The sequence below is a fragment of the Lissotriton helveticus genome, chromosome 1_1 (assembly GCF_964261635.1).
Source record: "Lissotriton helveticus chromosome 1_1, aLisHel1.1, whole genome shotgun sequence".
Classification (NCBI taxonomy): Eukaryota; Metazoa; Chordata; class Amphibia; order Caudata; family Salamandridae; genus Lissotriton; species Lissotriton helveticus.
In genome coordinates, this window is record NC_136057.1 from 1,303,656,249 (window position 1) to 1,303,683,992 (window position 27,744).

Here is a 27,744-nt window from a genome sequence, read left to right on the forward strand (position 1 = left end):
CTTTAATTGCCTTTGTTAAAAAACAAATGAAGCAGTTAAGATGCACAAAAACATTGCAGATTTCTTTACACAATTGTTTTAAAAAATGAAAATGTTATGTAAATGAAATGTGTTCCAAGGCCTTGCACATGCAGAGGCCTTCTACTAATTATCAATATCGGATTAAGAAAAGTCAGACTCAGGAGCTACACTGCCAACAAAAGAAGAAATTAAGAAAAGTCTATGTTCGCTAGTTTATTTGCATTGTCTTTTTGGAATTGTCAGGAGGTTCATGGATGAATTAACAATGCAATACTACTGGTTAAAATGCAGTTAAACAAACATTTGAACTATACTACTTCAGCAAGACAAACTCAGGGGCCTGCCGTGAAAAAACACGGCAGAGACAGAAGATATATGTGCACAGCAATATCCACACACCTTAGGAATAACAACCCTCTTACTGGCTTTATTGCTTGTTAGAAACCTAACATTTCAGAGCTGTTATTTTTCTTGTTAAAACAACTCAGTTTTGTGTTGCAGCAAATGCTCAATGTGACTGCAGCTGACAATTACACTGTCCCAACCCAAATAACTGTAGACTGTTGGAGACCTTCAGTGCTCCTCTTAATTCAAAATCTTTTAGTCGGCTAATTCATTGTCAAGCCGACACAATTTGATCCCTCAACAAAATTAAACAAACAAGCCAAGAACAGGGCTTGTTTAAAACAATTAAAATAAAGTTATAATTCGACATCAATCCTGTCTGTTTCTCACGTTGTTCAATAGGCATAAAAAAAGATCAAAGTAACTCATTAAATGTTTGTCACTGCAGAAGTAACCTATATCAACAATTAAAAGTTCCAGGATAGCCGGCATTCAACATTCATCTTACGAAACCGGCCATAACAGCACGATTCAATCCTCTTCCACTACAGTGGGAATCCATACATGACAGATTTGCAGCTACCAATCAATCAGTAAAATTATATCCCCAGGGTCTTCCACACCTTGCATTATAGTGGTGATGTTGCTGGGCATTCTCATGGAATGTGTTTGGGAGTACATGCTTAGTGGAAGAGTAAAATAGGAAAGGAATCCCAGTCGACTCATCAAAAAGAAAGCTCTACGCGTGCTTGCGTGCTCTCAGAACGGGTCAAGTCCATCAGGCGGTGCAAATACAACCGGAGGCTCTCAAAGAATCACACCTTTACAACCCCTCCAGAAACGAAAACTGGCTGAAACAAGGAGTGGTAGTGAAGATTTGCTCTCCTGTGTAATCACCTCCCTCTTTGGTCTATGTACCATGGGGACAGGCAGATGATGATGTGCCACGTGCATGAGCAGACCCATCAGTCGAGAAAGCCACTTGCTTCTGTGAAGTGGCATTGCTGCAGAATTTTGATGTGGTGCTCATACATCTTCAAAGCAGGACCCAAGCGGATAGAGAGGCCCGTGAGGACATCTGTTCGCTGCATCAGGAGCAGGGACTTTCCATCTATCTCCTGGGGATAAAAAAAGACAAAAGTGTGAAACGAGAAAAAGGACAATTGGAGATAGAACAGATAGGAAAATAGACAGCAGAATCTTTAAAAAAAAAAGAAAGAAAAACACGGGCAGAGACAAAAGTAAATGATGGGTGGAAACGAGATAAATCATTCGATTAAGTGCACACAAAAAAGCAAAACTGTGATGGAGTGTAGGCCCGGTAGTCAATTTCGAATATTAAACAAAGAAACAAAAATGGGACTGCATTCCTCGGGCTTTGTGATCAGTATTCTTTTTCAGTCCAACACAGCTCAAAACCACATATTGCTCTAGCCAACTAGAAATTCAAGCAGGGGGGCAGGAAACACATTGTCCAAGACGACTCATTAATAATGGGTTCAAAGCTTCCCACCACAATGTCCTTTCAGTCTGAACGCAATGCCTTTACCACCAGATCATACCCCGCAGTGCTTTCATTTTGTGTTTTTACATTATGCATATATAGGCCAGATTATTGAGAACTTCACATCGGACAAAGTGGAGAGGAAACAAGCGGAGAACAAAAGTGAAAGAACAATACATTAGCACCAATTGCAGAAATTCACATGAAAGTAAAGAGGCAACTCAAAACTAAGTACAATTAGAGCATATACATAAATAAAATACTTTTGTTAAAGTGAGGTGTGAATGCAAAATACCGAGTAGGGTCTATTCGAGCCAGCTACCACGTCAAATCCAGCATAGTTAGACAGCACCTCGCAGGCACTGACCGAAATCTGAAATTCTGTTCAACCAGCCATCCGCCACCTAACTCTCTAGCAACATTCAAATAACCTATGGCCAAAAAATAGGTCTGGCATTGGTCACCAGCCTTTTTATCTACATCAGTGCTTATTCTGCTTTGTTGTGATTTTTGCAAAAAATAAATTGGGTTAAAATGGCTAAAAGCAAAAAACATATTTCTGGGCATCATAAAGCACATATTGGCATAGTGCCTGGCACTGAAGAACCTCTTTAGCTTTGTATGTCATTCATTTCATTAATCTTTATTTCGGCAATTGCCATAAAAGATGAACATAAAAATTACAACAGCAAAAATTAGACATCAATGTTACATCAATAGCGGAATAACATACGAATAAAACAAAAAAGTGCCCCGATACATGGCAATCTATACTATAAAAACAATTAAATTAATCAATACTACTTAATTGTTAGGGCAATCTATGACGTAGGAAAACGGGAACAATTTTACATATGGGTTAGATTTGACTTAAAAAATGACCTAATACATAAAGGATTGTACAATCAGTAGTACACAATCTAAATCAGGGGTGAAGTACCCTAGGAATTAAAAGTAGTCTCTTACGCCATGCTGCTTCGAGAAATTTGGCCATTGCAAAAACAGTTACTTTTGAGAGGTCAGTCTTGAGAATTCTGAAGGCCTCAGAGCATTTGACAAACCCTAGATTTTTACATAATGGAATTATCCAGAACCTTCTAACCGCACTGTAGGCAGGGCAAAAGAAGACTAGATGCAATTCATCTTCAAGCCTGCAGTTGCAGCCAGGACAATTTTCCAGGGAGTGCTGCTTCCATTTACTGGTGAATGCTCTAAGCGGAAGAGTACCATACCGCCATTGGAGATATAATTTCCTGGCCAAGTTCGGAAAAATATCATCAAAGACTGACTCAAACTTATAGGAATCTTTCACCCCAAGTAAGGAGTTAACCAGAGAATCTGGGCTTGTACCCTGTGTGTGGGATTCAAGATTGCATGCACAAAAGGTTGCCACCAGATGTTTACGGGACAAACCCTGGCAGGCCACTTCAGGATCACTCCACAGGGTAGGAAGACCCAACCGGGCAAACTCAGTTTTTTAGATATTTAAACCACGGGATGTTCTCTATAGTAGGAAGAGCAAGAATTTCCTGCAATTCCTGCCTATAGTTGGCTAACTCAGGGGTAGACCATATTCTTCTCCAAAAGGTATGGGGCTTTACACCCACAACTTCGTCCAAAGGTTTTAGACCCAGATCCAGCCTGAGTGGTAGAAGAGGGGTGCTAGCCGGTAACTTTAGGAGTTGTCTAAGAAACTTGTTTTCAACTATGACCAGCTCTTTTTTGCAGACATGTCCATATAGTTCACTGCCATATAGGATCGCGCCTCTAGCCTGGAGTCTATAAATCTCCAACGGGGGGCTAACGGTCTAACAGATGATTTATTAGAATTAACTAGCCTAATTATTCCCCCTGCTGCTTGGGCCAATCTGAGCTGGGACTTAACTTGATGATCGCCCCATTCCAATTTATCATTCAAGGTCACACCCAGATACTCAAACGTAAAGACTCTTTCTAACCTATTCAGGCCTAAGATGGGATTGGGGCGTGTTTTTTGGGGGGGATTAAAAATCATATACTTGGTCTTCAGGGCATTTATTTCAAGACCATGCTCTCCACAGAATGCCACAAAGCCCTCAAGAATAAGCTGAATCCCCATTGGGGATTTCGACAGCATGAGGGTGTCGTCCGCAAACATAATTGCGGGCACCCTCCTGCCGCCAAGCCTTGGTGCATCTGTGTTGGGGACATTATTTAGGTAGTCGATTACCCCGTTGACAAAGAGGCAGAACAGGGTCGGTGCAAGAACACAACCCTGCCTTACCCCTCTGCCAACGGGAAATCTTTGAGAGAGGCTGCCCGACCTCCCACACCTAACCTGTGCATAATTGTGTGTATGTAAGCGAACAATGATGTCTAAAAGAGCAGGGGGGATGCCAAGTTTGGCAAGTACCGTCCAAAGTTTACTCCGTGGAACCAAATCAAAGGCTGCGCGGAGATCAACTAAGATGGTGTACAACGTACCCCCCTCCACCCGCACCGTCTTCCAAAACAGAAGGACCAAACGAAAAATTTGGTCCATAGTTGACACCTTGCTCCTGAACCCTGCCTGGAACGTGCTTACGCATGAATGATCCATCATCCATTCCTGCAGACGTTCAAGTATCAGCCTCGCAAAGGTTTTTTGTGAGACATCAATGAGGCTGATTGGCCTATAGTTGGCTGGGAGCAGAGGAGAGCCCTTGTTGAAGATAGGTACAATCTCTGCTCCCAGCCAAGTATTAGGAACCGCCATTCCCCCTAGAATTGCATTAAAAACTTCCAGCAGATACGGAGCCCAGACTCTCGGTTGGTACTTAAATAGATCTCCCGGGATTTTATCTAACACGGGGGACTTACCGGAAGGCAATTTAGATATTACATTATAAACCTCCCCCAGTGAAAATTGCAATGTCTCAACGCCCTCCACAGTTTCAGAGTGCGCGGTTGGCCCACCAGAAAGTAGAAGGTGTTCAGACGTCAGCTCGTCTTGAAGCTTGGGTGGGCCAAGGCTAACCTCTTCATAGAGGCTGCGGTAGTGGTCCTCCCAGACCGAAGCCGCTATATTGGCCTCCACAGCCTGAGTCGGCTCGGCAGACCCTGTTCTCACTATCTGCCAAAATTTACGAGCATCTCTAGTCTGAAGAGAGGCCAGCATATTTTCCCAATTAGAGTAATCCCATTGCACCTTTGCTTGGTGGATTGCTTGCTTTAATTCCGCCCTCCTAATCTTAATTATCTCTTTATCCTTTGATTGCTTCAATGCAGCGAGGAGGTCGGCCTTCGCCTTCCTACAAGCTGAATTGAACCAGGAGGGTCTATGCCCCCGGCGTGACCTTTTCCGCACGATTGGATTTAAAAGTTCCACAAGGGTATCCACCAATTCCGTGTGGAGGGTGCCCAACTTGGGGGAAAAAAATTCTGGCGAAGGTTGACTGATAAGGGCCCGACATGTTCAAATAAAGGGAGAATCCGTACGTAGAGCTCGGAAATATGGGCAGGATTATCCAAAAGCTTATCCCACCTCACTCTGCGCCTGTCATTTGTTAAAATTAATTTAGAATCTAGGGATGCCACTACCTGCTGGTCGCCCAAATAGCCACTGGGCGCAACCAGCGAGAGAATCAGCGCATTGTGGTCACGGTCAGTTCTTTGGACTACCACAAAGTCGGAGACCTTGTTCCAGTCCGATGTCTGAACAAGGATATAGTCCAAATGAGACTCCTGCCACGATTTATTAAAGGTGGGTTTTGAAGGGATGTCACTCTTAAGTCGGCCATTACAAGTCCTCAGCGAATTGCTGAGAGTGAGTGCCATAATTTGTGTTGCTAAGGGAGACCATGGCTTAGGTGGGGGCCAACCAATTGCGGAATTCCCCACTTGTCATCCTCCTCCATAAGAGCTCCCTCCATAGTCAGGGTTAGTGGCTCATACTGACAGTTAAAATCTCCCCCCAGCAAAATGCTAGCACCCAGGGGTATTCTGGGCAGAAATAGAGAAAGCTCATCCCAAGTGGGCGAGGGCTTTGTTATGCCCGTCGGTCTGGAATATACGTTTATCAGTGCGAGTTGAGTATGGTTCGACCATTCCAACAGCATGCACTGAACATCCAGTGAGTTAGCGTGGAGGGCCCTAGCCTTGCACCCCAGATGGGAGCCCACCCATATACAAAGACCCCCCGAGGGCCGTCCCTTCCCCTCCCATTTGGCTGGGATTGAAAAGGTTGCATACCCTGAACGCCATATATCCTTCCGTGCCCATGTCTCCTGAAACAGGCATATGTCCTGTTCGTCAATAAAGGACCCCCACTCCGGCGAGTCTAACTTACCCTGAAGCCCCGCCAGATTCCATGAAAGAATGGACAGACGGGATGTGTGCTCTCCGGAGGATATGGCAGGGGAATCATTTATGGTAGCCACAAAAGTATCCGCCAACTTGTCAAGGGGTTTAGTAGATTGAAATTCCGCACCGGTCAGTCCCTCGCCATTGGCATTAATTTGGGCGTCCATACCCTGTAACAACTGTAAACTTCTGTCGCAGTCGTCCATACCTGAGAGCACATCAAACCTGTTTGCTGTCTTCAGGGGTGTAAAAGGTCTCAGATGATCAATTCTACTGTTCAAATTTCTTTTAGACCTATGTGGTACCATATTCCACCCGAAGGAGTCAGCAGCGGGTAAGAGATGTGGAGCATGTGATGGATATCTGGTATTGTAAGATAACAAGGGGATAATCTGATTGTGTGCCTGGCCACCAGTATAGGTGGGGGGGAGCACTAGGGATCTGGGGTAAAAATAAGTCAAGGGGCGAGGGACGATAGAATTGGTGCGACTACCTATGGGCCAATTTAATATATAGTTGACCGCTCGTGTATCTCTAAAATTTACAACAACCAGGTCTCCCTCGTTATCCTTAACCCTGCTGCCCAGCCAGGGGAGGCGCCGAACGTGCAAGATATCACCGTTGATGTTTGGTGTAAGTGGTCTAAATTGGCTGAGCCAGTGCACGATTTTGTTTTTGAGCTGGTAAAACCCTTCCCTCTTGTTATCTGGCAGTCTAGGGACCCCTGTCAGTACAACCACATAGGGGAGAGCTTCAGGAGGTAATTCTACTTGGGGGCAATTGCGAGAAGGTGACCTGTTATTTCTAGTAGTACCCATGTGGTCTCCCGTGTGTTTCCTGCGGATACTTTTCCAGGACCCCTCGTAGCTACACTAACTGGATTTGGGGTTAAGTTGTTACCCTGGTTAACAGGTGGAGCCCTCTGTTGCTTGGAGTGTGTTGGATCACTGGGTGGGACAGAAGCTTTCGGAAGAATGGGATCGCCTGGTATAACCAAGGTTGGGGGCGGGGCAACCCCGCTCACCGATACCTTGGATAATCCCATATGATTGCTAATTGCTGATTCAATGGCCTCAAGCCTAATCTCTACCTTCTTCAGCCTCTCTATAATAGGTAAGATGAAAGACCTTATTAGGTGTTCCATATTATCCAGTGAGACGGGAAGAGGTGCATCCTTTGTGGAGGGGTCAGCAGGGGTGTCAGATTGAACCATGTTATTCCCTCCCTGTAGAACTGGTGCCAATGGTAAAGGAGATGCCGAAATTGGCAAGTTGACTGATGCAGGCGTTGTGGCCGGGGAAGAACTAGTAATAGCCCTTGAGGGTTTTCCAAAGTCAGAATGACTGATCTTAGGCTTATGTGGAACGCCCCCCTTCCGTCTTCTTTTGGCAGGTGGTGGGCCATGTTTCTTAACAGGCAGTGGGTTTTTCAATTTATTTTGAGCAATTTTAACTCGGACCGGAGTCCGTGGAGTCGGGTCGGCATCAACTAAAATCGGACTGGGGAGAGGAGTATCAATTATAGGCTGAACTGTGTGAACTAGAGGTGTTGGAGTACATTCGCGTAACAAAAGAGGGAAACTCTCCAGGGATAATGGATCTTCATTACTACCAATCAGTCCTGCAGTGGGGGCAGGAGCGTGGAACGGGGAATCTGTAGAAGACCTATTCTTCATACATTCAACAGAGCGACGACGCTCTGCCCGGCGCTCTGCCAATGACTTTTCCCTGTCTGGATCAGTAGGAGCCCTTGTGAAATAATTGTCAAGTGTTCCATTGTTAATAGCCCTAGTCTTCTCGTGAAATGATTTGTCAGGACTTTGCGCCATTGCGTGCGGGTACATCAAGTGTTAAAAACCGTAGGCGCGGTGAAAGAGAGTAGGCCCTGCCCCACTGGGTCTCTGAGGGCCTCAGAGGGCCCGCCCTTTGCCCGGGCTTAGCCCCGGGCTGAGTCCCGCGCGCGTCCCGCGATGCACGATGGGTGTTCAATTATATACGTAATAGGGGGCATGGCACGGCCGGGAAGAGGAACCAGCTGTGGGTGTTCAGCTGAATGCTGTTCCTCGCAGTCCCGGTCTCCCCTTCTCACTCCTCCCAGCTGCTGCTCAAGTCCGTGTAGCACAGGCTCCCCGTCAGCCACCTTTGTATGTGCTCCTTGTAAAAGACCAAAATTCCATCACTCACAGTGTAGCTAACCAATGGCTTAAGTGGACTGGCCTATTACCCCATGCTGTAGTGATGGCAAGAAAAATGTGAATGGCACAATAACAGACCAATGGTTAACGAGGGCTGTGTGAAAGCCCCAAGTCCCTAGAAGTATGCTATGCAAATTGTTTTAGTAAAATAAAAAAATCTTTACCAAAACAAGATCTACAAAAAAAGCAGCACCTCTCTGGACTTCCATTTCTTTAATTTCACTAGTGATGGGTCTGTGTCTTTGTAGGCATGATTCCAGACAGGAGGGCTTTAGAGCAGCTGGATGTCATCCAGACAGGCAGATTACTCCTCCCTCGCAATGGCTCACCTTATAACAGGAAATATGAGCCACCACCGTTGACACTGTGGTTACCTCAACTTCTGTCAATTGATATCTCACTATCTAATTGCTAATTCAGCATTCTGTTGCAGGTGGTGTGGCACACTTATTCAACCAAGCCCCTGCTTGTCTTTTTCCTTTTCCCACACCTGTTTCTTCATAACACTTTTAGCTTTTCTCTGTGTGGCAAACTATGTAAATAAAAAGGGTAACATGTCTGAAAGGTGCAGATCAAAAATGAAGTATGCTCGAGAGGGCACCATCTTTCTAGGAGAGTATGCAGACCAATGAGTGTACAGCACCAGGTACCAGTACGATATAGAGATACCTATAGGGCTACATGTGACCTGTGTGGTTTTGACATTTTCTAGACATGAGAAAAGTATCTATAAAAAAAAAAAAAAAAAAAAAAAAAAAAAAAGAAGGAGGGGGGAATTTTGGAGCTGCCACCCCAAACTCAAAAAGTGCAGATAATGGGACTGTTAGGGAGACAGGTTGAAAGGCTGAAACGCTGAAGAAGAAAAGTAGCTAAAGGCCTCTAAGGCTACCAGCATTCTTGTTAGGATTTTGCTTTAAAAGCCTCACCTGCCAGAGAGAGCCCGGGTCCCGTTTGATGAGGCTTCACAAGAGGAGCTGGTGCAATCCTTTACCAAGTTTGACAAATAATGTGATACCACACGACCCTTACTCTCTCAACTCTATGCTTCCTGCCCAAGTGCGTACCAATGCTTTTAATTTTGGCTCGCGTGTTCGTTCTACAGATGGCTTTAATAGGGTGGCGGGTATATCCATTAGACAAATCTGAGCCCTCCTTTGTAGATCGATCCGAAGAGCACTGACTTAGCTACTCAAACAGACCTATTCGGCTACATGAATGTCTGTTTTCTATACTTCTTGAGCACATCGCTAGGAATAGTAGCCTGTAAGGTTTCAACTAGAGGTAGCTTGTTTTAGATGAAATTCATTCTAATACAATTCTTCCTAATGAACTAGATTTCTAGTTTCCTTCCCAACGATATGTCTTTATAAAATAATTCTAGTATGTCAGGGATACCATGCTTCTAGAGATACAGAGGGTTGCGGGAGATTTGGTTTCAATTCCACTTTATTGGTTTTTAATAAGGAAACTAGGGAGACACACCCGCCTGGTAGATTTGTTTATCATCAGAACAAAAACATCTCTTTAATCCACACCTTTCACTTAAAGACCAGAACTAGCCCCACCAGCACTATTTTTAAACGCATCCAATACTGCCACAATATTTCACCTTGGAGCCAAGACTATCCATGACTTGTAAGCTTTCAAGACCCATCCGGGTGTTACTAAAGATATTGGCAAATAGCCAAAACGCCTAGTCTACTATGGTACAATACCCATTTATAAACCAGATTAAGATAGGACCTCACCAGATTCCATAGTTTAGAGAATGTGTGTTCCTTATCTTGGGTACGATAAGCTAGTTCTTCTATCTCAATAAAAGCCACTGCCTCTGTAGCCACAGATCAAATGTTGGTACCTCTTCTTTGTCCAATAGCAGTGGTTGTTAACCTGCTTTCCAAAGAGTCCTGGGATCCACAAAGCCTACTTAAGGGGTCCGCAGCTCTTTTACAAATTATTAAAAGTAATACATTCAAATTAAAAGAGTATATGCAAATATGGATGTGAAATTGAAAAGTTGAAAACTTTTTCTATATTGGATTGAAAATTGGTAACACAAGTTTCAATATTTTAGCAATTGTTTGGGGCATACTTGTTTTTGCATTTTGTGTATGGTTTCAAATCCTAGAAATTGCTTAGGCTTGGCGTCCTAGGCTTCCAGTAATGACTCATTGAGGGTTCCCTGGATTGCAGTTTCAGTGAGGGTCCACAGCAACCAAAAGGTTAAGAACCAATGTCCAATACTGAGCATATTTCCAGCTTAGCTGCAGCAGGAGAAGAAAAGTGATCCTACACCCCTAATGAGAGTAACGGATATACCGGTTCTGCTGGGCATCTCAGTAAAATCATCTCCCCAATACCTGTGTAACTTCCTCAAAGGCTTCGGATTGAAAACCTGCTAATTTTGGACAGACCCGTAAAATATGCATTACAGAACTTGTCTTCACTTCCACTCCAAGAGACGTGCCCGATACGTAAGCTATGTGATCTAGCCGGGACATAATGGTATCTATAAAGAATCTTAAGACAACGCCTCCCAGCTTTAGCTGTGCCTTGATAGGTTGGTCAACCTCCAGCGTCCATACTCTCATTGTTTAGTATCTAGGTTTATATCCAGCTCTCTACTCCACTGCAGCTCAAAGGGAAATTTGCTTTGTAATGGCAGAGCTTTAATAATGTTGTAAAGCTTAGATATCACGTGAGCAGCAGAGCTGTGTGTCAGGAGTTCCTCAAACGGGGATAAGGAAGGCCCCTCATAGCTTCATCCCTGTCCTCCTGCTATAGAGGCCATTGCTGCAGTTGAAAGCAGTGAAAGCTTTCAGGGTCGGAAGAATAACGGCTCTACAAAGGATGTCAAACAGTTTAATTTTCACCCATATCAAACAAGCCATGCAGTCAGAAATAGCAACCGACTTCCCAAGCCTACAAGTGAGCCCCTGCATGACTGGAGTAAAGTCAGTGTTACCAATCAGTGTAGTGAGATTTTTTATTTTTATTTATACTCATTTGCAAGGTGCAACGAATCATCCCCAGGGGGATCTATCGGTGCCTGAGAAGAAGACACCAATGAGCAGTATATTCCTAAAACAGCCAGGTCTTAAGCATTTTCTTGAATCGAGAGAGGTCTGTACAGGACCGGATCTCCTCAGGGAGACTGTTCCAGTGGCTGGGGGCTAGATGTGAAAAGGCCCGGCCACCCTTTTTGACCTTATTTATTCTCCGCGTGCATATTTGATTGAGATTACTAGATCTCAGCTGACGCACGGGTCGATACAATTAAAGTTTCTGTTTTAAATAGGCTGGGCCATTCCCCTGGAGAGACTTAAAGACCGTACATCACAGCTTGAAAATTACTCTTTTCCTACTTGGAAGCCAGTGTAGTTGGCGTAGGAGAGGTAAAGAAGGGGTGCACGCCGGTTTATTGAGGGTGAGGCAGGCTGCTGTGTTTTGCACCACCGGCAATTTTGATATTAGGTCTTCCGCTATTCCAACCAGCAGAGAGTTGCTATAATCCAGTCGACTGACCAAGAGCGACTGAATGAGGGTTTATCTTGCCGAGAGTGGGATCCAAGGAAAGATCTTTCTAAGCATCCGAACTCTTCAGAAACAGGTGCCTGACAACATCTACACCTGTTCCTCCAACAACAGCTTATTATCGATTCTAATGCCTAGATTCTTAGCCCAGTGTTTTGGGGAGGGAGACGCTCCTAGTTCTGATGGCCACAGCAGTATCTCTGTTTTGATGGAATTAAGCTGAAGGAAGTTCTTCCTCATCCATCTCGCCATATTGGACATACAGTTTTTAAACTTTCATTTGGTTGCTGCAGCATCTTCCTTTATAGGGACTATCACCTGTGTTTCGTTCGCATACGATATGGTCTCAGACCCACAGCCAAGGGGGCCACATATACATTAAACAAGGTGGGAATTAGAATGGATCTCTGTGGGACTCCCCTATCCACCAGAGTGGTTTTGTGAAATAAAGGAATCCAGCTGATCGCATTATGTTTTGTCGGACAGATAGCTTTGATTCCATTTAAAAGGCCAAGCCTCTGACACCAATCTCTTGCAGCCTATCCAGAAGGATACGGTGAGAGATGGTATCAAAGGCTGCCGACAGATCGAGGAGGACCAACATTGCTGGGGTCCCCTTGTCCAATGACATCCTTATGGTGTCAGTGATCTCCAGCAGTGCAGCCTCAGTGCAATAAGAAGCACGGAAGCCGGACTGGGATGAGTCCAGTAGGTTATTTTGTTACAGGTAGCAAGAGATGCCAATTAATTAGTGTCTCCATGATCTTTGAGCAGCACCAGAGGAGAGATATCTGCCTATAGTTTTGTAAATCGCTGGGATCAGCTACCTCCTTTTTGAGCAGTGGTTTAATGTGTGTGCTTTTGCACTTATGAGGAAACTTAGCTGTGGCTAACGAGATGTTGCAAACTTCAGCAAGCACATCAGCTAAGACCGGGCTAAGTTCGGACATAACTGCAGGCGGTAACAGGTCTGGTGGGGATCCTCATTTCACATGACTTGTTAAGGAGCCCACTTGCTTACACGTAATATCAGGTAAAAATTCTAGGCTAAGAGGGCATTGATTTTCCAGAGGAGGGGCTCTCGCATAATCTACCTCCTCATGTCCAAAGGAGCGATAGATTATGTAGATCTTGAAGTGACTAGCTAGGTCCTCACATAACTCCTGGGTGGATGGCGGCAGCAGATTATTGGCCCTCTGGTTCGTAAATTCCTTCAGAATCTTAAAAAGCTCCCTCGAGGAGTTCTTCGCTTCCGTAATACGGTAGCCTAAATGTGCTCTTCTGGCTGCATTACGGCTATTTAAATACGCTTTATGTGTCATTCGATATAGCTCAGATTTGGATTTCCTTAATTTCCTTTCCTTGACCCTGCATAGGGCCTTTTCTCTCGAGAGTTTCTTAATACCAAGGGGCTTGGGCTGCCCTTTCCTGAATTTTTACCCTCTTAAGTGAAGCGATGGAGTCGAGGGCCTCTGATATTGAAGCCTCAAACCTCCCTATGGCTGTATCACATTCTCGCAGTTTGTAAACGCCGCAGCGATGTAAACTCGACTAAAGGCGGATGTCACCTTTTCCAAGATCTGTGAAAGTCATTACGGACTTGCGAGTGGGTGGCCGGTTTGGTGAGCGCCCAGGATAAACTCAGCGCCCAATGGTCAGTCAAGCCTAATATCTGAGGGGGTTCTACTACTAATTCCAGAGATAAATAGTTAAACTCCTCCCAACTCATGTTACTTAAGCCCCTCAGAGTGATCACCGGAAATGGAAAGATGCAGATTGTCTCCCCTACATAATGTAGGTATCAATGGTACTTCTCCAAGTGAGTTAGATAGGAGTCTAAAAAACATCACGATGTGTCTCTCCCTGCGACCCCCTCCGCCAAAACAAAGCTGGGACGCTTGATAATAATGAAGGATATGGGTACCCTCCCAGAACCCCTTATCGCAGGCTTCTTGTACAGTGCACAGAGCTCAGCCTTTTTCCTTCCCAGATTAAGTTACAAAGGTCCTGCAGGTACTTCATTCCACAGCACTAGTGGAAGAGGCAGCACCTAGAACACACATGACAAAAGCGCCATTTTCAGAGCTACTAAGTGCCCTAACACCAATAACAAAGGGTATGCCAATTTGAAAGCCCCACTTAAACCATCCTTAATCAAGACTTCCAAATTCTCAGCTAAACATCTCAAGTTCAGCTAGATTCTTAGACATCTAATGGCAGAAGTTGTCCACTGAAAGAGTATATGGTTCTTCCTTTCCCTCAGTAGACATGTACTACCAGATGAAATCAGCTCTTCAGACTTGCTCCGGTTGATTTGGGGGCTTGCTATTGCCTGTAATTCCACTAATTCCAATATTAATGGGTTCAGGTATTGATCTGGTGCCATTAAAAAGGTCACCCCGAACTTGAAGACATCATATTCGAATTTATTAAACATTATGGAGGTTTCTCTTAGCTTCTGTAGTAGAGGTTTATGGATGAGCGTGAAAAGAAGAGGGGCCAGAAACAACCCTATTAGGTGTCTTTCTGAATGCTTATGCTATCCGATCATCCACCATTCACCCCTAGGCTTGCTCTCAATCTTTGGTAACAGATCACACCCTCTAAAAAGTTGGCTGTATCTAGAAGGTTAAGGGATTTCTTACACATTACTAACAGAATTGCCCTCCAGTATGAAGCTAGTCTGATCAATTAATGTGCCTGGATCAGGGAAAGCATCGTCCTACCCAGTGTGTTGGTCAAGACTTTAGTAAAAATCTTGACATCCAAAATGATTAGGGAAATGGGTCTTAAACTCTGTTTAAGCATCAAAGCTATTGCTGCCTCTTCCATCAAAGAGAGGTCACACAATGGTCTTTGATAACTCCATTATTCTGTTAGAAGGTGCACCATCTGTTGGGCAAATGTCTTGAAGAACATGACCATGAAGCGGCCTGAACCTGGGGCCTTAGCTTATCTGGAGCAGTTTTGAGGCAGTCCTGGTGGATATGTAGATGATATTCCAGATCTTGGGTGCATAAATGGAAAAGCATGTTTTCTTGTTTTTTATATTTTACACTTCCTAGTCTGTGGTCTGACGGTGCCCTGGCTGCGGGTGTGCCAAGAATCAACAGAAATGGGAGCCGGCCTGCAATATATACCAGGATGCTGATTGTGATGGCTTTGTAAATGGAGCAGCGGGTATGACAATAGTGTGGGCTGGCAAAGGGAGCCAGTGGAGTTCCAAAATGGAGGGGGTAATGTGATCAAGTTTCTCAGACCCTGGATCACGAGCTGCGGTGGGTAGGGGCGTCAGTGTGGAGTCAGGGAGACCACGGAGTAGGTCCTTACCACCATCCAGACCTGAGAGTGCAGGGGCTTGAACAGAAGTCCTAAAGTCGCTTTCTAAAAGAAAATGTCTGACTTTCATTATAAAAGAGAGCTGGTACCAAACACTCTTGTTTTTGGAAATGTGTCCTTAAGGGAGTGGTTGGAATCCAGGGTGAATCCAACTGACTTGACAGTCAGAGAGAGTTGGAGTTTGAAGCAGTCAAGGTTCGGGTCATTGAGCCAGGTTTGTACGCTATCTTGTTTTCTGATTTTTGGCAAATAATGGGAATGCTATCTTGCTAAACTGAGTTGGCCACTGGGCATTAAGGTACAGATGAATTGCAAGCAGTGTTTGATGCATTGGAAATATCCAAGTAGAGGTCTCCATCATCAGCATATCGTGACTCTTGATGATGTTATCCGTGAGCAGAGCACCAAACGGCTTTATGTAAAGGTTAATGATGACAGGAGACAGTATGGAACCATGAGGGACTTGCATGTGATAGGGATCTTTTGTGACCTGGAGGTGTGTGCCCATGTCAACAAACTGGTATTGGTTGGAAAGGTAGGAGAACCATATAGGGAAGAGAATGTGGCCGAGCGGCTAGGGCTGCCGACTTTGAAGCCGGGGAGCAATGTAAGAGTCTGGCGGGAGGCTCAAACATCCTGCATTTCTGGGCAAATCAATTAATCTCCCCGTGCCAGAAAGAAAAATGAATGTGTCTGTCTGTATCGCAACACGTGCTTATGTAATGCATTCTGATACCTTCGGATTGAGTTCGCGCTATATAAAACTGCAATAAAAAATACATTTGAAGAGCGCTGCCAGTGAAGCCCATTCAAAACTTCAGGGTGCGCATGATGGTGGGATAGTCGAATGTGTTGAAGACGGCCGAAAGGTACCCAAATATTAGTAGGCTGGGGCCATCTTCAGGTGTGGTCAAAAGGGCATCATCTACAATGCATGCTTTGGTCTATTTTAAGAGATTTCATGTGCCACATATCTCTCAATGATCGCCTCTTAATTCTGAAAGAAATGGACTCTAGATCATCAGTGGGAGAGTTCCTTGAGAGGTGCCACACTAAGTCCTGTACCAATACTGAATGAAGCGTCAAGCAGATCCATCACATATCAATCCAAGTTGTCTCCTTGTGCGAGACAGCTGTCCGCAAATACATGCAATATTCCTCCTAGATCAGTTTAAGAACTTCGTACTTTCCTTGGAAGATTAGATTCTGGTCCTTTAGCTGTAGCATAGCTACTTAGTGCTTGAAAACTGATCTAGGAGGAATAACATACATATTTCCAGACCGCCGTCTCGCACAAGGAGACGGCTTGGATTGATCACAGAGGTTAACATGATGATCCAAGTTCTTCTCCAATAGTGAACAAATTAAGATACACTTTTCAAATCTCTTTCAGGCCCAGTTTCAGATGAACGTCGACAGACATAAGCTTGTATGAAGCTCTGTAAAAACCTGGAGCAAGAAGCTCCCGGTGAAGATACCATCAAAGCTCCCGACAGGGCCAACAAGGTCTAAGGGTCCTTGCTCAAACATGTTTCGTACCATGCCCTCCTGTCATACTGAGAAAGACTCTGTCTCTCAGTGGCTCAAATCAGACAAGGATCCTTAGTTCCAGTTTAGAGTCCTGCCACACAGCATACTTTCTTCAGCTCTACCATCTCCTGTTTACATCTTACAAGACCTCTCTAGGAGAAGTATGGCTGCCCGCCAACCCACTGTCATTCCTGGCTTCACCTTACTGCCCCAGAGAAAGCAAGACCCTCAGAGTCTGGTGCCCTATCAAGTGCTAGTTCAGCAGCCAGACAGGAGCTCATGCCACAGCCACCACCACGTGCATAGCCACCTCCCAGCCACGAGATCTGCACTTTAATAATAAACCTTGTCCCAGACCCACTTAAAGCTGCTGTCCAGTGAGATTCCGTGCTACTTACCTGGGCAATCGATTTTGAATAATAAAGGAAGTTGGTGGCATTTGTATAGTGTGACCTAGTAAAAAGATAATAGATCACTATACTTGGCTAGGGCAAAGATACTATCACCAAGGGATTAGCGAAGTAGCTGGATTCTGAAACCAAAACAGGACTGTTGCTGCATCAGGAATCAATGTATTTTTACTTTAAAGAGCGTGTCTAATGGTATATTGGCTGCGAGTCTGCAGAAAGCCACACAGATGGCACGTTTCCAGGCCACATATGCCAGGTTACTGGTCGTAATGGCTTTGAAGATGATGCACCTGGTTTTAAAGATGGTACAGGCTAGCAAGTGATTGGAGTGCCATCAGGTTTGACGCAGTAATATTGCTGCTGACCCTTGAGAAGGCATGATTCTGTAGGATAACATTAAGAGGACTCTGGGAGGCGGTGGAGCACGACGACTTCACCATCCAGATATGCAGCTATAGGTGCTTGAACTGGAGTACAGTGAGCTCATAAGACACAGTATTCTAAGGAATGTATTTCTTTGGGGAGAGGGTGATTTAGGAGGGGGCGCTGAACATGAGGCCCTGTTTATGTGGAGAGCGCAATCTCACTGAATTTGGCATGAAGGAAAACGTGGCATTTGGAAATGTGTACTATGGGCTTCCAAAATAAACTTCTAATCCCTTGCCTGTGTATGATGGTCTCTCACAATACCTGACAAACTCAAATTGTGGATCCACTGTCCTACTGAGGGAAGACTAGCAGTGTGTGGTAGGTGGGGACCTATTCAACTCTGGATCCAAAACCACACTGAAGTCACCTCCCATAATAACAACCCTCGAGCAAAGCTCTTCACCTCCAGGAAAAGAATAATTCTCGGTTTTGATGTGGACCATATATAGAAACGCGAGTAATAGTTTTGCCCTGGAGCAGCCATTTAAGGCTGATAAACTTCCCTTCCACTAGGACAGCTTCCTATAGAAACCTCTGCCTTAATCAGTTGGCACGTATTTGTCTTGTTAGTTGTAAAAATGAATTGGGACAGACACAGCTTAGATTTCAGTCCTTCATTAGCCTATACCACTAAATGGGTTTACTGTAGAACAGTGACCTGTGTGTTTGGAATAGTTATTTCAAGAGTGATTTATACTTCATTTGTGATTTAAGTACTTTATTTCCAGGGACACAAAATTAAGTGTGGGCATCAGACGAAAAGAGCTGACCTATGGAAAGAAATTAAACCCCTCATCTCCTCTGAATGGCTGTGGGCCATGAGAACACCCCCCACACACACACTTACCCCCTAAGCAACACAGCCCAAATACGCTATAACTGCCCTACCTGTCCCCTGGCCCAAACAAGAACCAACCCTTGGAAATAGTTACAGTACAAGAACGTTAAACGTCAATTTGTGTTAATCAAATTAGTTTTTGCGTGGATTCCAATCTTTTATACTGCAGTGCATACACTACATTTCGGAACACTTGCGTGCAGATCAGTAATTATGTGACCGAAAAAAGGTCCACTGGTAGATAGGGAAAATAGAAAATAAAAACGCTCAATTATGTGGGGAGGTGGTAGGTCTGCCCATTTATTATGAATTTAAGCCCAAAGAAATAAGAAAAATCTGAGTTAAAATTAAAAGCTCTGAAATGATTATGACTAACTGGAAAGAAACAATTTGGCTGGTACAACTGTTGACCAGATTTGGAATGGTGCCATCTTTGATATAAAAAAAGTAATTGCTCTAAACACAATAAGTATTATGGTGGTTGTGATTGACCCACACAGCCCAGTAAAAGCAGTACTTCCCAAACTTTTCAAGAACCACAATATGCTTTATAGAACAATCATTCGCAACCCACCTAACTTTAATGGACATGAAGCAGGGAGATTTTTTTAATCTATAGTATTGTGTGATAGCACATTGTCACTTACAGACAGCACATTTTCCATTTAAATGGCCACTAACTTTGCACAGGCAGGCGGGTTTTATTGAAAAAACCATATAGCACACAATTGATGTGTGGACATCGGGTTTCTGCGAGTCTTTCATTTGTGCATCATTAAGCAAAATGACCTGATTCTATTAAAATCTGTTTCAAGCACATGTCAAAATTACAAAAAAGTACTACATTTTTGCTTTCCTAACTACTGAATGCGTACAATTCATTTACAGGTATTTGTGTGTTGTAAAAAGCACAAGGTCCTACAAGTTGCTACTTCCACACTCCCTGTACTCCAGCAAGATTGCCTCATAATTCACTTTAAAAAACTTCTCTCACTTCGAAGTCAAAAAAGAAAAGTAAACACCGATCCCCATGTTTAAAGAATAAGCAGTAACTTGTCATATAAGACATAGCCTGACATTTGACCTCTGTCTTTGATGCCCTGGCAAATGTGACAAGATAAACATAGAATTAAAAGGCATCTTTATCTATTGTTTTTACTTTTGCAACCCACCAAAATTAGGTTGAGGCCCACAGTTTGGGATCATTGCAGTAGAACATTTTACATTAGCACACCCCTGTGGACTTAACTGTTGTAATGTTTTCCATAGAGTAATATAAACTTCAGCACTTTAATATAAAAGGGGTATGCGGCTCACAATACTAGTGTGTCACATTTCTAATAAAATATACAGTTATTTGAAAAGAAAAAAATGGCCCTTGTGTTTGTCTAATGTAAAATAAGGACAGTTTTTACCTGCATGAAAACTTTTTTACTTTAACTTTTCTGCACAATCAAGCCACTGAAAGCATGCTAGGTGCAGTTATTTATCACATTTGTGCGGGTTATACGATTTAAATTCCTATGAATAACCGTGTCAAAGCGGTTACCATCCAACCTTTGCACTCACCTGTTCTTGGAAGGCAGAAGCCTGTTCAGCAAAGCCAGCATCGGTAAAGTATTGCACCACATCCATGACCGACCAGCACACAGGGTCAGATGGCTTCTTGTTCACAGAACTGCAGAGAAGAAAACAGAACATATCGAATCAGAGGAGGCACTGCACCAAACAATTCCTATATCAACCCCTTCCTTGCCCAATCCATTACACTCTAAGCCACAGTAATTATGTGGCAGAGTTGACAAAAATATATAGCATGGAAAGGCAAATGATGCAGTAGAACGTGGCACAATCTGTAGAATTATTGTTTTAAGATGTCAACAACTCGATACTGACTGGACACAGTTTTTTTTTTTGTGCAGAGTTTTATATAGCGCGAACTAGAACCGAACCGAACCAGTTATCAGAGCGCTTTACATAGCACCAGTTACGTTACATGAGGACACACTTTCATTTTTTTAGGCACGGGGAGATTAAGTGATTTGCCCAGAATCACAGGGTTTTTTTGGGCGTCGTTACCGAGACTCGAACCCAGATACCCAGGTCGAGCGCCTTAGCGTTAGGCCAACCCCTCTCCCAGTTGCACCTCTCTAGTACGAGTTTAGAGCCGGTAATCGGCAAGAGAGATCTGGCGCAATAAACTTCGCAAACAACCTGCTGCTGAATGGAACTACATGAGGTGCTTTTTGTTGAGTAACTTAAGATCCATTTAAGATAGAGAATGTTATTGGTGAAATTTCCGAATTACGCAGCAAGTGCTGGATTATGTTACAAATGCATGATTATGCAGAAAACGCAGCACCAGCAGAATTGCATAATCCCTCTCTCTCTCTGTACACTCTCCTTTCAAAAAGTAATCAAAATGATGGGGAATACATTTCATTGCTAATGACCGATGTAAATACTGCTTCAACTTGACCAATGCAGCAAAGGAAGACCTGCATAGACTTAAAGAACAGACTGAAAAGCAGACCACAACCACCAGGGATACATGCCAGTGACTGAGGAGAATAAAAATAATTAATAATGAGGACTTGTGAATCAAAAGTAGTAGTTTCCTTCTATAACAACAAGGAACTGTGAAGATCAATCGTTAAAAAGAAACCAGCACACATGATTGAAGCAATCAATCCTGAATGAGGAAAAAGGTCTACATTGCTAGTGAGAGTGAGCACAAGCAGGCCTAACTTTCTATCAGTACTTTTCGGTACGCAATGATGTTACTAAAAAGCTACGTACATTTTCTTGTAACTGGTTCTATCCATTGTCAGGACCATTGGTGTTACTGGAGACACACGAATAGGTAAGTGCGGCTCCACTCCTTCAATTCCTAGAGAAGCTAAAAAGAAGCAGAACATAAATCATCAGTTCCGTCGTGCAATAAACAATTACATTACTCTTACTAAAATTATAAGCGCAATCTTTATCCTAACGAAAGAGGGAAACTACTACTGCCACTGTCGCAATTGCTACAGCCAATTCTCAGATCTTGCTAATCAACAATGGGATTTTCCATTAATATTCCCCTCGCCCCAAGAGGACAGTGGTCTCAGATGCACTCATACAGTTTCATACGTCTTTATTTCGATTTTTACACCATAAAAGACTCATACTGTTACAGTTTACTAGCATGCATGTCCCACTGTGTCCTCCCTGGAGAAAAAAATGTGAGGTAAGTCAGCTACTGCATGCTGAGGTATCACTCATTGACCAGTTTCCCCTCCTTACAATACCTCCACTTGAATCCCAAGTGGAAAAGAGGAAGCCAGTTCCCTGTGAGATGGACAGCCCGTCTCAGCAAATATCAGGGCAGCTCTTGCAAGCCTTCGGTCAGTGCTGCGTGAGTGATGGCGAACAGAAATGTACATTTCTCAAGATTACTTCTTAAATTGAAACCCAAGAATGGAGCTCAAACTCGTATGACTAGTCTATTAGAGTAAGGATCCCAGTTAGTATAGTATCAATGTATTGGTTACTTTACCATATGTATTTATTTTACTATTTTTCCAAACACATTCAACCAACAAACGTACACTCTTATGGTGCCTGCCTGGATGTTATGAATACCACTAGATAAATAATTACTTAGAGGAATATATGCACATTTTAGTATACACTTTGGGTACATCTACAGCTATTTAAACCTTATTGGGAATCTTTTTTAACTTCCTTACCAGTACATTGGCACAGCAACTGGCCTGTCAGTCATGAATGACAGCATTTAGAAGCACTCAAAATGCAAGAGAAATCTGTTTTTAACCATAATTTGAAAAGAAATACAGACCGGATAATTTGTGAGTTTTTCAAGCATTTTTCTGTAAAAAACAAGTATAAATGGAAAACTGTGAGCCTTCATCATTTGATCTAACGAAAGTTGTGCTATTGCTTTACTGAAACTACATAATGCTGCATTGCTACTCCAATCTTTTCTACCATACAAAAGAGTAAAAAATAAAAACTCATTTTGTTTTACATAGCTTCTTCTCACAAAGCAGCCAGCTGCCGCAAGAAGCCTAGCAAGTATTGCGCCAACAGTGGATCCCTCCGTACTTTTTCCTTCTTTGCTGTAGATCGGAGAATATTGTCTCCTGCTTTGTCAGATTCCTTTCATGCCATTCACTCTGGGTTAAAGCCTGTTGCCAGTTTTCATGCAAGTTTGATCTGTGTTAAAAAAAGGTTTTAACTATAACGTTTTCTCAACATTTTCTAATACCTCGAAGGCAACAACTGAATGAGTTTGAGATGAGGAACTACTTCACGGAGCCGCCTTGTGCTTCATCTACACCAGAATAGGAGGAGGCAAGCTGCGCCTTACCCATCAAGAGAATCTTCACACTCGACATAGAAGCATTACCCCTTCTCTTAACTACACAGGTTTTTCTGAACGCCAAAAGTAGTTGACTTCCCTCATTCAGACCACTAGAGCTCTTCTATCACGCTGCACAAGTAGGCTGTGTCACTGAACCCACAAGGGCACTCAGCATACCAACACTACTTCTTTAATATTCACTGACCCCTCTACCCTACCCACATCTATTCTTTAGTGGTCTGGAGCCACTTTGGAGGAGCCATCTGCAGCTGTATGGGGTTTTTATTTAGAAGCAACTCTCCCATGCTAAATACAATCAGTGGCGGCTCTGCTCCGAATTTCCAGGAGATCTTCAAGCCACTCATCCAACAAACTTCCTCTGGCACTGACAAGAGGGAGTCCATTTATAATCTCTCATAAAATGAACTGTGTCACTTCATGATGAGAGAACCCTATTAACACTTTTTCCAATTAAAAAGGTCAGAAAAGGAAATGCACTCACCTCTCACACCAAACGTCATATGCCTGTCAGGGGTTAGAGTGCTCATATCCCTTGTTTGCACCCCTAAAGTGAAGAGGCTAGTTTTGTCAGTTACCCAAAACCTCACTTTCCAAAAACCAAAGGTCACCATTCTCACCATCATCGGTTGTCCAGCACTGACTGACGTACTCTGAACTTTACCTTCACAATCTCTCGGTTCTCCAGCATCTTCTTCAAGTTTAACCGTTTCCACAGGTACAGCCTTGACAGCACATTCCCCCAAGGGACAAACGCTGGTGTTGCATCCTTCTTCACGTTTCACTCTTGGGCAGATACTGTCAAACACACTTGAGTTCTTATCCAAAGCGCCAATATTGGTGCTACACCCATTAGTGTTCTTGACTATAGATAATAGGTGGGTAGCACACCCTTTCTCACAGTTATTGTTAGGGCCAGTGTGGGTTTTGCACATGCTCTCATTTTTATCTCTGGAGAAGGTATTATCTGTAGTTTCTGAAAGATGCTGAACAGCAGCATAACTGCTGAAAGACTTCTCCACGAGGGGCCCTTGCTCAGTGTCTGTGGCTACCGAAAGGCCATTTGTGCTGCTCCGCTCCATTTTACTGTCCTCCTCACATGGATTCTGGCTTGTCGGAGGCTCTGTTCCCCGATCAAGTTCTGGCTCAGCAGAATCTAAAGGTGTTTTCGTGCTCTTATCCTCCACACAGTTTTCTGCCGTCTCATTTTCAACGTCTGGTACCTCGGAACCTTCTGAAAGCATTGATACGTCCTCTTCACCTTCCTCCTTTGTTTGCTCCTCTTCCACTTTCTGTAAAAAAAAAAATATATATATATATATATATACACACACATTACAGCAAGTGAACAGCATAGCTTGTGTATATGCATGTGTCTAGGGAGTGGCAGGTCATCCATTGCAGACAAAACTAATTAAAGGAATGAACAAGCTCTAAACGCTTGATTCAAAACAGAACCATATACAGGAGATGTTACATAATTACATTGAAATGCATCGCACTTCCACTGGCATCCCCTTGAGACACTCTTCTAATGCATCATCTTCCAGGTTGCCACTCTGGAAGACATATGCTTTGCCAACAAACTCTCCAACTCAAACTGCTGCCTAAGCACGCAGAGGCTAGCCACAGCCCAGCTTAGGATGCACCATTGCAACGAGATGCAAACAAGAATCCTCAATGCACACACAAGGTTCTGGAACAAACTACTTCTCATTTTTACAATCAATCTGACCCTGGATTGGCCTGTACAATACCTCTTAAACCTAATCTCTCAGGATCCACCTCCTTCCCCAGATCAAGGATAATATAAATGTATACACTTATCTAGCCCATGTGTGCCCATTTTCTTCCACGCTATCTATTGCTTCGCTGGTGTTATATCTGGTGCTCTGCTGGGCTTCATTCAAGACTCATGAAATCCACATAAAATAGAAAAAAATGGGGATCAATGTAGTGTGATGCTTCCAATACCTAAAAGTAGTAATCTGCAGAATTCAATTAACAATACCAAAATCTAAACAATGGGGTGGCCCGTGCTCAACATGTTTTTCTGAACCCAGCTAAGAGATAGCGGACTAATGCACAGCATGCGATTCTCGAACATCCTCATACCCCAAACCTACAGCCAGACTAGGCATCCTCACAAAAATGTGTCATGTACAGTGGGATAAAGCGGACGTAATTACCCAAAGATTATTCCTCCCTCTGCTTGGTCTGCACTGCTGCCACCAATATGGAAAGGCCTAGGGATCCACAGCCACTAAGGCAGGTATATAGCAGAATGAGGTAAACAGGCAGTTTCAAGTCTGTAAGATGAGCTTTAATGTTGGTGAGGCCTTCAGGCAGGGAAAAGTGGTAGTATGTCAGCTTTTATCTGATAACTTTCTAGAATCTCACCTATTTGTTTCCAATAGAGAGGGACAACAAAGATGCCCTTTCAAATGTTATAAAAAGAACAAATGATTGACGGAATGCTGAACAAATAAAACATTCAGTCCTAGTCACCGATCGGAGTTAAATCCATAGTTTTTTGCACGCCATGCCACCCAGGTTTGGACCCAGCCATATGCAAATCAGTCTTGACCCTGTTACCCATAAGAACAGTCCAGCCCGAACTGCCAAGCCAGGTCACTTGCTCACTGTGCCATTGGATTCAAGCTAGCCTGTCTGATGAGGGGTGAAACCCCAAAACCGGTCCCAAGATGCTAATTTCCAAGCTAGGGATGACCTGGGCTGGCAGTTCCCATGGGAAACAAGGTCAAGACTGATTTTTATATGACTGTGTCCAAACGGTGGTGGTGTGCAAAAAACGATGATTTAACCCAGATGTGCGACTACGGGTGAATGTTTGATTTGTTCAGCATTCCAGCCATCATTTGTTTTTTTGCTCTTTTAAATGTTGTGGCATCTGCTTTTGTAGTAATGTAGGACAACTAGATGCCAGCAAATGCGTTCTGTTTTCTTTTTGACCCAATAGCCTCCTACAGCAGCAAAAAGACTACAGAGGTCTCTTGTTTGAGGTCATATTTGGCATCTTGGAGTATGAATTCTTGCACACCAATATTTCCTTCTTTTATAGACTAGCAAGTGGAGAAAACTCTCACGGTTTGCATCTTTTTCCAGAAGAAAAAAAACACTGCTCTTTTTGCCTGCATCTCGAATCTCAATTTACCTTTAATTCAAGCTGCTCAGCAGCGTTAATGAAAAACGAGGAGGGAGTGGTCGGAAGAAGGATTCTAAAAATCTGACAACCTCACAGAACGAGGAAAACATCCTAAAATGTAACAATTGACACAGGAGCAGGCAGCAGTTTTCAGTGTCTCTCTTATTGACAATGTCAAATCATGTACAACAGTGCTGAAGAACCTGTCTGCCAACACAGCTAGAAAAACGAACAAGGAAGGTTGCTTTTCGGAATGGGTATTTTCAATTTCCCCCAAAAAGTGGCTCTTTCAAAAGTAGCAGTGATACTTCAATTTTCTGTTAAGTAGCTGGGTGTTCAACATCTTGGATATTACCAACACCATGCTTCTGTGAATAACGATGCAAGTCCTTGGCACGTTTGTTCCACAAGTTTGTTACAATTACTTTATAGTTTGAGCACCAAGGTTGTAGTACTTTTAGGCTGCAGAAATCAATGCTGGTCTCTTAAATATTGTAGATGAATATATGACAATTGTAAAAAGGATCCCAAGAAGTGTGTTGTTATTGCAAGAAAAATCTGGGGTTTTTTGCAGTTACACTAATGTCTCTCTGCTGGACATTGAGAAATCACTAACTAGTATTTCAGTGCATTAGTTTTCTTTAAAATGTGAAAAGAAACTGTAAAACTCATAAGAGTGTAATTTCATATACATGCGCTATATTTAGTTTCTCGGATGCATGTGAGCAACTTGCCTGATATATGCACGTAGGAAGCTGCAAAAGAGCGTATCTGGTTACTTTGAAACATTATATATTTGAAGTGATAGTTCTTATTTAAACTGTATTTTTTAAATATTATTTTACTAACTCATTCTGGGGAGATTTACTGGGAGCTTTCTTAACACTGCTGATCCCTTTCTATGAAGTACCCTTCCATATTGATTCCGTACTAAGGGGTCTCTGAAACAATGTTCACCCAAGTTGGGGCAAGTTCTCCACTGTGGTGGAAAAATGTGCCACACCTCGCCACCTGGCTTCATACACTATTATAAATAATTCACAAAATCATAAATGTGACAAAAAAAACAAGTGGATCAAGATTTGCAACCTTGCAGCAAGTACCATTTCTGTGCGTTCTCCCCTTATTGTTTTAATACTTGTTTTAGGGTAGATCTTAATAAATCACGGACTCAAAAGTTACACTTTATCTCCAAAATTGGATAGAGAATGTGAATATGCAAACAAACGTTTACTAAACAATGATGTTCTGCCATCATTCTTTCAATACCATACTTTCTTGCCAGTAATACAAGATTGTTACAGTAGGGAGTCATCGTTCTGGCTGCAATCCCAAAGTCCGCTAAAATGCTGCCTTAGCCTAGAGATGAGGTGTAAAATGGCTGACTTAAAAAGCGCAGGTCTATCCAGGGGATCACTATGCCTAGAGCTAGCTACATGGATCTCTTCAGCTTCTGATCAAAAATGCTGCCTACTGACCTACAGGGAAGAGGAGGCGGTAGAGTGAATACTGACACATACGAGAATGTCCTGGACCCATAGCACTACTTTGAAAATGATCTGTTTCGCCGAAAAAGCGCTTTGACAAATCGTCAGCGGTAGTAAGCACTATATAAATACAATTGCAATACAATAAGTATCCCAGAATTTCAGTACCAGTAGGAACGGAAGTAAAAAACTGTTTTTGGAAGAAGAAAAATGTTGGCAACCTAAGGTGAACCAGGAGAT

The 27,744-nt window shown here is 43.2% G+C and overlaps 1 protein-coding gene across 1 annotated transcript in view; it reads right to left on the reverse strand.

The window, feature by feature from the left end:
• Window positions 1-219: 219 nt before the first annotated feature.
• The window catches only part of SAMD1 (sterile alpha motif domain containing 1), a 30,800-nt gene continuing 3,275 nt past the window's right edge, over window positions 220-27,744 (reverse strand). Inside the window, exons 2-5 of the mRNA XM_078681367.1 lie at window positions 23,516-24,143; window positions 21,264-21,363; window positions 20,034-20,142; window positions 220-1,484 (exon numbers count right to left, since the gene is read on the reverse strand). Coding sequence (XP_078537493.1) covers window positions 1,332-1,484; window positions 20,034-20,142; window positions 21,264-21,363; window positions 23,516-24,143 — 990 coding nt within the window. The 3' untranslated portion in view covers window positions 220-1,331. The remainder of the gene's footprint in view (window positions 1,485-20,033; window positions 20,143-21,263; window positions 21,364-23,515; window positions 24,144-27,744) is intronic.